A 12,763-nucleotide genomic window follows, 5' to 3' on the forward strand; every position below is an offset into this window, starting at 1 on the left:
AAATATTTCCAGTGGTGTGTCTCCATTTACCTAAAATCCTCCTGAAGATACACCAAAAACTTCTGGGATTTAAAGCTTTTTTTAAACTGTTACTGTAAAACATAATTTGCACTACATTGATTCATTTTTCCGCGTGCTACTGTGCATGTAGACCTGAAGCACTATAATAATTGTAATTTATATTGATTGCATGACTTTCTTTGTGTCGTGACACATTAAACTGGCTGGTGTAATCCCTATCTGTACATGTTCAAAGATCTGAGTGGGCAGCGCAGACTATTTGGCCGTTAATCGATTCTTTTGTTCACCTCAATCCTCATCAGCATGAGGCTGAGCCTCCATTATTGACCAAGAAAGGAAGGAGGGACGGAGAAATGGACAGACAGAGCATGAAGACAGATAGTTAGGGATGGGGAGAGATAACGAGGAGGGCAAAGTACCCTGTAGGATTAGCAAAAAGGGTGGATAATAGGGAGCAAGTGTGACTGCAGATACAGTGGCCTGTCAAGTGAGAGTGAAAGGGGGGGAGGGGGGGGGGGTTACTGGGGATGAGCGAATCATACGCTGTAACTTATCCTCCTAGTTCACCAGAGACCAAAGACACTTTGGTTTATGGAAGCAGGGAGGCAAGTCTCCAGGTAGCCGCTGGGAAATAACAGGGCATTTTTTCACGCCTGAGAGGGTCTTCCCTCTACCTAACTGGCCACACTGGCCACCAGACCTGTACACTGGTCCCAGCTTGGTGCTTTGTCAATGTGCTGTGACTAATCCAGGAGGGGTCCCGCATTTTCTCTCACCCTAATTAAAAGAGGATTAGATGGGATGGAGCTCTGGGCCACTCCAACATGCACGAACCACCATCACTTCACTTTCCCAGGATAATCACACTTGCTGGAATTGCCTGGATTTTCTGTGCAGGCCACCACCTGAACTCCACCGACGGGGCTGCCTCTGAAATAGTAGCTGAGACTAAATGAGGCTTACCAATATGGATTGGTCTACAGAAAAAGGCACTGAAGCAATTCCCAAATGCACACTCCAAATCTGCGTTATTGTATTGCTTATGATGGCTTGACCATCATTTTTATAATAATATCTGCATGTGCTGTGAGGGTATCTAAAGGGCTTTTAATTACAGTAAGCTGCTTATTTTATTTTTGAAAATACGCATTTCTTTACAATTTGCACCAGTCTAATAATTTATTGTAATTTAGGGCAACTCTTCACAGTTCATTTCATGTAACAGCAACGTCAGCTCCATTAGAAAATACTGTAAACTTAAGAAATCAATACAAAGTGAACTGAAGAACCACATCACTTGAGGATTAACTGAATAAACAAACAAATCAACCAGCAGGCATGAGTCCAGCACCATGTTACAAAAGGCCTGGCTCATGGGCAGTCTTTGCCCAGCACACAGACCTATAGGCAGCAGATGGACCGGTCCTCGGGCAGTCACATACAGACTGTACTGACACCAGTGGTCAATAAAGCTGGATTTCTATCCAAATATTTCTTACTGCCCTCATTCTCAACTACATCGTTCATTTACGATGAGTTGAAAGAAACTAAAAGGAAAAAGCTAATTTTCTTAAAGGTTTTTCAAATTTGTAAAATACATTCAAATTAATCGGGGAGTTGTGTTTTTCATAAACACATAGATTACACAATAAGTAAGATAAATGGCATAGTAATGAAATTTAAGTTTGAAATTGATAATGTCAACAACACACATATACCTCCAAGAAAGGTCATGCCCATTGTCTCTCCCACGACTAAAGTGCTCATTGTGCTGCTCTTACGGTTATTTGTTTTATGTCAAAGTGTGTGTTTGCTTTTGTTATCCACCAACAACATTATGTAAGCGGTCATCTTCATTTTTCTTCTTCCCCATTTGTTATGTAGCCACTGTAGATGTTTTTATTTACTTACCACAAGTCATGTGACAAACCAAAGAGCCCCTTATATGCTTTATCTGGTGACATTTGTATTTATTTCTCAAACTTTGTCTGCAGCTGTATAGAAACAGGCATGGCTGAAGGTGGCAGGCACCCTGTGCCCGTAGACATGTCTGATTTGCATTGTTTTGCACTGACGGACAGCATTTCACACAGTTCATCTTTGTATAGTGACAATAAACATCTTGAGTGTCGAATCTTCCTACTGACAGTTAGTTTTGAAAGGTTAGTATTGGGAGCTGCTTTCAGCTGTTAACTCATTTTGCACAGTGGCCTATAAATAGCCATCTCATATTAGCCAGTTTAAAGTGCTGGTGAATTTAGATCCCAGCTGCCACAGAGTATACGGCACCGCTGGTATGTGGGTGGACCTCTGAGGCCCTGACCTCATCCCAGAACATTGTGTCAGTGCCGGTAAAGAGTGTTGGCTGCACTGTACTTTCAATCCCATTTGCAGCTTGAATTGTCAGTCACAGATTTTGGACGTGATCATCCAGTTAACTAAGCTGTTAACTTAACTGTTGCTTTTTGATTGGTGAATCGTGATGTTTAGGAAATGCAGCCTACACTCTGGCAGAAAAGTGACAGTACCAGGATAGTTTAAGACTGCATTTCAAAAACAAATGTTAAGACTTTGCATGACTTTACTGCTTCTGCAGCAAAGACGGGCCATTAATATTAATTGTGTGTATGAATTTGGTCGACTTTCTTGTAGGCGGAAACGCCTGCAGAACGTGCCTCCCTTTCTGCGTCACTGCACCTACAAGTCATCCATAAGGGGAAAAAACCCAAACAAGAGGGCACCACCCCCCTCAGCAGCAGCTCACAGGGACACGGTCACTCCAGTAAACACAGGGCTACAAGCGTTCCTTCACCGTTACATATTGTATCTGTCGTATGTTATGGATACCGACAACGAAGAAGTTGCAATGAAAGACTCCAGAAGACGAGAACGTCAATCAGGTAACGCTCGCTTAACGTTTCTTCTTAAATGTGCTATTTCGGGCAGCTCGGCCACAGAGGCCATCACAACTAGCGTTGAATTCAGACACCTAACGTGAACGGTCGTGCAGCCATTGGCTTTGTTTCTAAGGGTTATGTTTATTGATAATGTTATTCCGTGAAGATAGCTGGGTTAACGTCCACTGTAGCTTGTGCAGCTAGCCTAGTTAGCTTAGTAGCTGAAACCAACCAAAATGACTCTTCGTCACAGGGTGGGTTCAGCTGGTGACGCCTCGTGCTAATCAGTATTGATTATGTCAGTGACGTAACGTCAGTGATGATGCGCAGCATCAGCAACAACCCCAGGCCACTCATTGACATGTCTTGTTTTCATACCATGTATCCGTTATTCAGCCGTGCATCACTGCTGCAACGTTACTGTGAGTCGTTCTATGGCGTTCTGACGTATCACTCTGTCTGTAGGTCACATCACTTTACATGACGTTCAAGGTAGGGATCTCATTCATCGCATGTCCCTATCTCACTTTGACTGATCTAGTGAAATGCTGCAGGCAGGGCGGCTGATGTGGCTAATAAGTGCCAAAGAGTAGTGTGTGTGTGTCTGTCTGTCTGTCTGTGTGTGTGTGTGTGTGTGTGTGTGTGTGTGTGTGTGGGGGGGGGGGGGGGGGGGGTATGTGTGTGGGTCGAGGTGACATGAAACATGACTAACCATAACACATTTACAAGAAGCGGGTGTTTAGAGATGGATGGAAGCTGGTCTGGGGCATGATTGGTTTAGAAGTGTGTGCTTTTAGTAAGAGCTCACATCTGAATGAACTTGCTTTTCTTAAACAGCTGTTTGCAGATGTGTCAGATTGGGTGTATATTAAGATATTCCCACGGATGTGTTTGTCTTCTTTCCCCTCAGCGTTGGAGAATTCAGACTCTGACATCGGCTTGTGTGGCTGGCTGTTGGTCTCGCTCTCCATTCTCCTCATGCTGGTCACTCTGCCCATCTCCATATGGATGTGCATTAAGGTCAGCTGCTGGTCAACTCCAGTTCATTTTCCACTTTACAAGCAAACCTAGCTGGTATTATATATCTATATTATATCTGTTTTATTACATTTACTTTGTAGGGTTTGTACAGGAAACTCATCCCCTATATTATGTGTATATATATTTAACAGTCTTCAGAGCTAGATATCTCAATATCTAACTACATGTAGAATGTCAAATACGAGGAAGAACAGACTGATATACAAGCCTGTGGTTTGTCTCTGTGCACAGATAGTGAAGGAGTACGAGCGAGCCATTATCTTTCGCCTGGGGCGCATCTTACGAGGAGGAGCCAAAGGTCCAGGTCAGTCATTTTTTTTAATTTTCATACACCAACAAATCAAATATTGTGATATTTTTGACCAAATACCTGTCGATACTGTGATGATAGTGAAGAGTTGGCTATTGGTCCGTTCACTAAATATTTACACAATGAGGTTTTTGACAAATAATCATAATGATGAAGTGGGTGAATTAAAATAATAGAACAGTAAGTCCAAAGACAACACGTGTCTGTGTGTCCCCACCAGATTATGTTACACTAAGATGCTTTTTTTTTAGCGCTGAAGGCAGACCGACTAAGATCTAAACCAGTGGCGGCTTACAGGCAGCAGAAACCACAATTTAAAAACATGCCGGATGCCAGAGCTGCAGATAGTGTAGAGCTCCTGTTTGTTTATCAGATCAACTTTTAAATCCAATCTGGTGCAGTGCATCAGTCACTCAGTGTCCACGGCAAGTTGATGTCACAGAACCTAAGTGAGCAAATGATCACGTGATCAAATAGTCTGCTCATCTTGTTGGTCCGTTGTCTTCAGTACAGTCCATTCACGTAGGCCCTGTTCAGACCACCTCCTGCTCTACCGACGTGTGTGTGTGTGTGTGTGTGTGTGTGTGTGTGTGTGTGTGTGTGTGTGCGTGTGTGCGTGTGTGCGTGTGTGCGTGTGTGCGTGTGTGTGTGTGTGTGTGTCACACGATAAATGTGATCCACAACACCTCGTGTAGCTGAGGTTTACGTTGCGCCTGTAGCTTACTTCATGCTTGTCTAGATCTCATCCCTGTTGCTCTAAAGCTCTGTGCGCTGCCGGTGTTCGGCAAAAGTGCTGTGTCGGTGGAACGGAGGTCCTCTGGGACCTTTAATGTTCATAAAATGTAGGATATTACCACTGCTGTCTCCTGCTGCTTTAAAAACAACACAACATGTTGTTGTTGTTGAGGTAGGCTGCGTGTTTATTTGAATATAAAACAAAGTGGTAGTGAGATCCAATCACAAGCGGTCACTCGAGACACAGATGAGGAGACGCATTCTACTGCCAGCTCTCACTGTCTGTCCCCTCCAGCCAGGGACAGACTTACCGACACAGATTCGTCAGCAGACGCTTGGCGTTTTCCCAGCAAATGCTCTGCTAAGCCTTTACTGCAGCCATTTAGTTCTTGTGTCACGGACTCTTTGTCTACTGTCTTCAGTGGTGAAACAAGCGATTGGTTGTAGTGAGGTCTTTTGACTTGGACAGCCTTGCTTTCATTTTTATTTTTTTTAATAGATTCCTACACTTTTCACCAAATACAAACATACACACTCCTAATCTCCCGTAAAGCTGAAAGTCAGCCCTTAAACCTCATAGTCGGTGTTTAATTGCAGTGTTAGTGTCCAAATAGGTAAACTTCTATTGAAAGGACGTTTAGGGGCTTTTTCCTCAGGAAGAACATTTTCACTTCAGCCTAAAGGATACTGTGCTTTTAAGGCTGATGCCGATAACGACGACAAATATCGGATGATACTAAATATTGGTTGTCTGTGACTCTTGATTGTCAACAGCCCTAAAATCACAAAGTGTAACCTTTAAAGCCCAAATTATAGTGGTTGGTGCCTGCAAGTAATCCCTAAATGTTACATCATGTAAACCTACATAATGTTGTTTCACATATCAATGCTCATCAGATATTGTTTGTACAGCATCCAAACTCTGGAACTGTCTGTATTTTCAATATGCACTTGTATTGTAATATTTCATGAAAGAGTAAAACGAGACTGTGACCGTATACACATCCTTAGTTTGACACTTAACTCTAAGAACAGCTGAGACTAATGAACATGTTATTGGTTCTGCAGGTGTTTGAGCATTAATCGACCTATTGGGCAAATAAAAACCTAATGATGGAGCAAGAGAGACAGTCAGGGAATCACCAGAATCTTTACGCCTCAACCAGAGGGAGACATGAATGTCTGCACTAAACTTCACTTCATCCATTCAGTAGCAGTTGAGACATTTCACTCAGAACCACAGATGTCAAGCTGCTGGTGGACATTTTCATCCCGAGAGCCAGGCTGCTAAAATGGCTGAAAAGTCTTAACATGGGAAGAATCACACTCTGGGGGAGGGGGAAGGGGGAAGGGGGAAGGGGAGGGAAGGGAAGGGGATTTCCCACCCATCCCCTTCCTGCTGGGCAGGCTGACAAAAGACAAGTCAAATTATATTACATTACATACATTATATTAGATTACAACTACAAATTAAAAACGGAGAAATATGTAGGCCTAATAATAATAATAATAATAAGAAGAAGAAGCTCCATCTCAGAGTTCTACACAAGTTTAGATGGGCTCCCAGTCCACAGAGCCATATTAATGCTGCTGCTTATGTTTCTGTTCAAGGTCTGAGTGATTTAATCATTCTATTCTCAGCGATGTGACTTCTGTTTTGAGAGGCGGTGGATTTGTTTAAGTAAAAAAGAAAATAAAATTTAAAAAAATACAGACTCCCACGAGGAGTAATTTGCATGCATCTCATAACTGGCTGTCTTTTCATCTTTGATTTCTTGTTTTACGGGATCTGAAAAAACCAGGCAGTGTCCTCTCAAAATGCTGAAATGTGACTCCTCGGAGTGCCAGGGGACCCCTGTTTATGACAGTGTGGAGTAATAATAGCTCTCCGCCAGCTAACCTCACGTTCCTGAGGAGCTGGAGGAACCGGTGCCGTAGCTGAAATCAGCATTTAGTTCCCCGTAATGCCCCTCGCCCTCCCGCTCATAATCTGCCTCCCTCTCTCCATCTACAGCGCCTCTTATATACAGTTGTGACTTGGAGCGCTTCCCTGAATGTTTACTGCAGTTTAAAACAGGCTTGCTGGGATAGTTTGTCATAATATGAAAAGGCTGTGTTTGTGGAACATTTTGCATCTGTATCCACTTCCCCTCTGCCATGAACAGAGGTCTTTATTGGAAACGGGGTTTTTTTCCCAGGAAGCTTACTTGTGGAATTTTCCACTGCAACCCAAGATGGTTTACAGGAGTCTCTCGTGTGAGGGCGACCAAGGCCTCTCCTCTCTCCCTCTCTCTCGTCTGACGGGAACCGTAATCGTTGAGAATGCTAGAAATGTCACGGCGGGAACGCCACGAGGAGCCCGCCGCTGTCTTCCTCTCCTGCTCCCGAACAGATGGCTGTGATCTCACCATTTAAAAACACAATATCCTGACGGGAAGCGCCGCCCCCGCTAGTCTTTTTTTTATTTACCGGTGTGGCGTTAATGTTTGCTAAATGATCGCACACCTAGCACATGTCTGTTCCACTCAGGCACATGCCACGTGTTGTTTAATGCACTAATTCAATCATTTGCGACTTGAAACCCGGCTCATGAAAGCTGCGAGTATCTGCAGCTTTGCCTCGCTGTCAGCACAGCTGCAGCCTTACAAAGAGAAGCTCGACTTGGCCTCCTGCCAGAATTCCATTCATCCCGGTGTTTTCAAACATTTGTGAAGACGCTTCCTCATTATTGTGTTTACAGGGGCTTTAGTCTTTGTTAAAAACTGTTTGCGTTCTTGTGATTCCGCAGGGCTGTTCTTCATCTTGCCGTGCACTGACAGCTTCATCAATGTGGACATGCGCACCATCACCTTCGACATCCCCCCCCAGGAGGTACGACTCGCAGTCTTCCAATTACATGAAACAAACACTTTGTCACACTCGCAGACGTTCAAAGGACATCAAATTAATTGTAATCACTAAACAATTTCTCACTTTTTTTTTTTTTTTTTGTATTGCCTAACGTGCGTGTTGAATCACCGTCCCGCTCTCAGGTTCTGACCAAAGACTCGGTGACGGTGAGTGTGGACGGCGTGGTGTACTACCGGGTCCAGAATGCCACTCTGGCTGTGGCCAACATCACTAATGCGGATGCCGCTACCCGGCTGTTGGCCCAGACCACCCTGAGGAACGTCCTGGGCACAAAGAACCTGGCAGAGATCCTGTCCGACCGGGAAGAAATCGCACACAGCATGCAGGTAGAGTCCAGTAGCTGGTAGCTGTTAGCATCGTGTAGCATATTAGTTAATCTGCCATATGAGGTCATATGGACATCCATACACCGTCTCTCTTGTATGACCCTTGACTTCACCCACATTCTCTCCTCGACACGTCTCAGGATACCCTCTGTGAGCTGTGTTGACGTAAACATTGGAATGCAGAAAAAGATAAGAAATCATCATTATGGGAAAGCTGCACTGATGAATTGTTTTTAATACATTAACAGTAGATGCAGAGTGAGGGTTTCTGACACAACTTCAAAGGCTGAAGAGGTCCAAACCCCAGCAACACTTTTTTTATCTCTCTCTCTCTCTCTCTCTCTCTCTCTCTCTCTCTCTCTCTCTCTCTCATATACAGATATTAACAGTAGAACGTATTCATATAAACTGATTACGTAGTCAGTAAAAATAGATATAGGCAATAATGTGAGCCTCCTGACTGGCTGGTAGAGAAAACAGAATGCAGGATTACAGTGGCACCTTGCCTTGGAGCCACTCTGCCTGAACTCGGTGTCAGTTAAACTAACAAACTGCGGTTAAAGTGTGTATCCGCTGTAAACTGAGAAAACCTGAGGTAATCCTGGGCTCCGTGTAGAGCACAGCTGTTAGTTTGCATTTGAGTTCAATTATTTATTGATTCATGAAACTTTTACTTCCAGTTTATGTCGAGCTTCTGTCACTGATTTAATATTTATTCCTGATGCACACACAGTCGGAAGGTTTGTCAGCAATCAATTTAAAATACTGAATGTTTTAGTTATGCTGCATTACTGCTCGCGTCTTCACTCCATGTACATAGTTAGTAAAACGCTCTAATGTGACACTGATAAGCTCACAGTTATAAACGACACGGGCAGGGATGTACAGTCTGCAGCTTACACCAGGACAACATAAACACTTTGCATCTGAGGTTTACTCTTGTCACTCTCTTATTCCCTTCCTTCCTTCCTTCCTTCCTTCCTTCCTCCCTCCATCAACATCCTCTTCAGTCTCTTCTCCTCTGCCATGATGTTCTTACTGAGAATATAGAGCCAGCTTCTTCTTCTTCTAGTTAGCTGATGTGTGACGTGACGTGTGTGACACTTCTCCCGGAGGATTGTACCGGCTCCCCGTTCTCCCTGTTAAGTTTATTTATTAAGTTTATTATGTGTCAAATGGGAGGTTCTCCAAAGCAGCACTCCCAGTTCACGGTGAAACCTCTTCCTCCTCTTATAGTGTGTATTGTACTGGGGGTTTGCCGCCATCATCTGGCACAGGGTTGAATTGATAAACCATTTAGACGTCAACATCTGTTTGAATATGTAATCGCACAGATGAAGTGTCTGGTTCAGTGTTCAGACGACTATGAGAGTGTAATGTAGTGATGATTGCTTAAATCGCAGAAGCTGTGAACTAACAGTGATTCTGCTGCTGCTGCTTTAAGAGCCTTGATCGAATCACCGTTCAGTGAATAGCATTTAAACACAGTGGTCTTGATAGACAGAGTCAGAGAGCGTTAAATAATGTTTTCACAGGAGGAGTCTTTGTCTGATTTTGAATTAAATACAACAAGAACGAAGCTCCTTTCTCCAACAACGCCACTGTACAGACACCAATCTGTTTCTATGGTTTCAAGGCTCCCAATACGTAGGTGCTCATCTGCATGAAAGACTTAATGCATAAAAGTGAAAATAATGAATCACTGCAGTACGATGAGGCTTGCAGTTTTCCATTTAATTTTAGCTGTGGGCTAATTTCTGTCTGCAGGAGAGAATTCATGCGCTCAGGTGGAGCTCCACCTGCTGGACAAATGGAAAAGAGCACGATAGTTGGCTTTGAAAGAGGAACAGGTTTTGGGCAGATCTTGGTCTTTGATCTATAACTTTTTTTTTTTCCTCTAATCTCACAAGAAAGTGTTGACATGTAGCCAGTGTTTGTCAAATGCTGGCAAAATGAGATATTTCAACAGTGGCTCCGGAAAACTTTAGCAAACATGTCGAACGCTGTTTGTCTCCTCAGTCCACTCTGGATGACGCCACAGACGACTGGGGGATCAAGGTGGAGCGGGTGGAGATCAAAGACGTCAAGCTGCCCCTCCAGCTCCAGAGAGCCATGGCGGCTGAGGCGGAGGCCAGCCGTGAGGCCAGAGCCAAGGTAAGGTGGTTCTGCTCAAACTGCTCTCTATATTTACACCGGTATTGATTTCGTGCAGGCAGGCGTCCCTCACCCTGTGTGTTGTTTTCTTGTCAAAGGTGATCGCAGCGGAGGGAGAGATGAACGCGTCGCGGGCGCTGAAGGAGGCCTCTCTGGTGATTGCGGAGTCTCCGTCAGCCCTGCAGCTGCGCTACCTTCAGACCCTGAACACCATCGCTGCCGAGAAGAACTCCACCATCATCTTCCCGCTGCCCCTGGAGATGATGCAGGGCTTCATCAAACGCTGAGGAGGGAGTCTCGGAAACACTACTGTTCACGTTAGCGATGTCAGTTTCGGTTCATTTTGCTTTCGATAGGCCGACACCCATTGAGCAGTAACTAACCGGTTCATTTTTAGGAAAAAAAAACACTAAACGACATTTCTGGCGCGCCATTGACTCGAATAGCTTTGGCGCCGCTACATTCAATTTTAATGTTTTGTATTGTAAATGCCTTTTATTCATCTTCTGTTGGCTTTGCAGACGTTTATTATTCAGGCGACGGATCGTTATCAGCTGATATTAATTCTACACAGTTTGATCGGTGGCCTTAAACGCTAACTGTGGACATCCCTCATTCACATGCGCGCACACACACACACACACACACACACACACACACACACACACACAAAACATGCATCACTTACACACACACACTTAGGCCTCTGTGTCTATTAAGCATGTCTCTTTGAACCAGCAGTGCTAAGATGAAGCTTAGGAAGTTGTGTTTGGGGCTCCTCATGCACCAAGAACGTTTGGCAAATAACAACCAAATGTTAGCTGCCACAGTTCTTTACTGAATTTTAGGATAAAACTCATTCTAGCCTCGGCACCAAACATACATTTTGTCCTTGAAGGTTGAAATGAGTACCAGGACGTACAGTATACTGTACTAGACCTGCTCCACTCTCGAGTTACATTCACACTGGCATGCTGGCATAAAGATCTGCTGCTGCTCTTTGCGAGGCGCTGGATGGATCCTCGCAAAAGCTGCAGTGGAGTAATCCTGGTGGATTGCCTTTTTGTTTGCTGGATCACAACACTAACCTACACGAGAGGTTAGCAGTGATCTTAAAGTAGCCCCTTCAGAAAGTAGGGTTTGGACAAAGTGACATGCAAATAATACACACACACACACACACACACACACACACTACATACATATATACACACACACACACACACACACACACACACTACATACATATACACACACACACACACACACACACACACTACATACATATATACACACACACACACACACACACACACTACACTTTTTCTCCAGTTGCCAATACTTTTGTAGCAGATTATATAAAACTTGGCTGAGATATTACATGTATATGTTTTCTGTATGCTTTCCATTCATACATAGTATACAATATATTTAGAAGGGTGGACGACATGTTAGGAACGCCTCAGATAACCGTAGAGTCGTCTGTGGCTAAAGTGAACACTTACCGGCTGTTTTGTAGGTTCCTATTATTTCGTCCACCCTCCCTTCTGGTTTCACTGCTTAGGAGAAGCCTATCGCCAACCGTTCTGCCAAAAGCCTTAACTTACTGCCATCGATTCATTTGACAGCCTAATATCACGTTTCTATGCACTACGAGGGACAGTATTTTATCACATGAGCTCTTTCTAGGTGTAAACAAGCCAAATAGTTCAACCTCTTTGTATTCATCTCATTTAAAACTGACGTGTAGTTGTTACATCTGTCCTCCTTTTGACATAGAAAGGACAACGTGTAAATGTACGTGAAGAGTGTTTCTTTAGTGTATGTCTGACTCGATAGTGTTAATATGTATGTGTATCTATACAGAATAAGTAGGAGTTTACTATAGTTTTGCTGTGACTAGACAGGGTTTCAGGTTTAAAGTAAGCGCTGTAAGTTTATTTGTTTTTATAAAATACAAAAGCTGTTCCATCATTTTAACTCCTGTTTGTTTGAGAAGCCACAACAGAGAGAGAGAGTATTATTTTTGCTACGGCTTGATAGCAAAGAGTCTGGAGTAAAGCTGGTTCCACACATACGACCACATCGTGCTGCTGATCGCCGAGCAGCCACTCGGTAGTGTTGCATCATTCTCGTCCACTTTGTCACTGCGCTTCTTTTTCTTTTAGCTCACTTCTCTTATGTTTGGCTTCACTTTAAGAAGAAACCCTGCTCATTGCATTGTAGTATGTTATGTTAATCAGTTTTATTTTTTTAAGTTTTATTCACAATTTATGATTGTGTTTCTGCACAATTTATTTTAGTTTGCTAATGTTTGATTTTATCCTGACATAATACAAAGACTTTAAATAAAGACACTATCAAAAAGC

General features: G+C 43.5%; 1 protein-coding gene across 2 annotated transcripts; it reads left to right on the forward strand.

Annotated features, from left to right (window-relative positions):
• The first annotated feature begins 2,734 nt into the window (after positions 1 to 2,734).
• Positions 2,735 to 12,763, forward strand: stom (stomatin). Of its 2 annotated transcripts, XM_068729818.1 has the most exons (8): positions 2,735 to 2,921; positions 3,384 to 3,410; positions 3,829 to 3,938; positions 4,191 to 4,263; positions 7,793 to 7,875; positions 8,037 to 8,240; positions 10,260 to 10,394; positions 10,493 to 12,763. In XM_068729818.1, exons 1-8 carry the CDS (start codon positions 2,861 to 2,863, stop codon positions 10,679 to 10,681), a joined length of 882 nt encoding a protein of 293 aa, XP_068585919.1. In that variant the 5' UTR covers positions 2,735 to 2,860; the 3' UTR covers positions 10,682 to 12,763. The 2 variants fall into 2 exon arrangements, with proteins under 2 accessions (XP_068585919.1, XP_068585927.1); XM_068729826.1 differs by lacking the exon at positions 3,384 to 3,410.

This window comes from Cebidichthys violaceus, unplaced genomic scaffold (assembly GCF_023349555.1).
Source record: "Cebidichthys violaceus isolate CVI_PGR_0920_01 unplaced genomic scaffold, fCebVio1.0.p SCAF_102, whole genome shotgun sequence".
In the NCBI taxonomy this organism is placed as follows: domain Eukaryota; kingdom Metazoa; phylum Chordata; class Actinopteri; order Perciformes; family Stichaeidae; genus Cebidichthys; species Cebidichthys violaceus.

Coding starts and splice junctions, on each gene's coding strand:
- stom (XM_068729818.1), top strand. CDS start 2,861: ATGGATACCGACAACGAAGAAGTTGCAATGAAAGACTCCAGAAGACGA. Junction 3,411..3,828: donor CACTTTACATGACGTTCAAG/GTAGGGATCTCA, acceptor CTTTCCCCTCAG/CGTTGGAGAATTCAGACTCT. Junction 4,264..7,792: donor AGGAGGAGCCAAAGGTCCAG/GTCAGTCATTTT, acceptor GTGATTCCGCAG/GGCTGTTCTTCATCTTGCCG.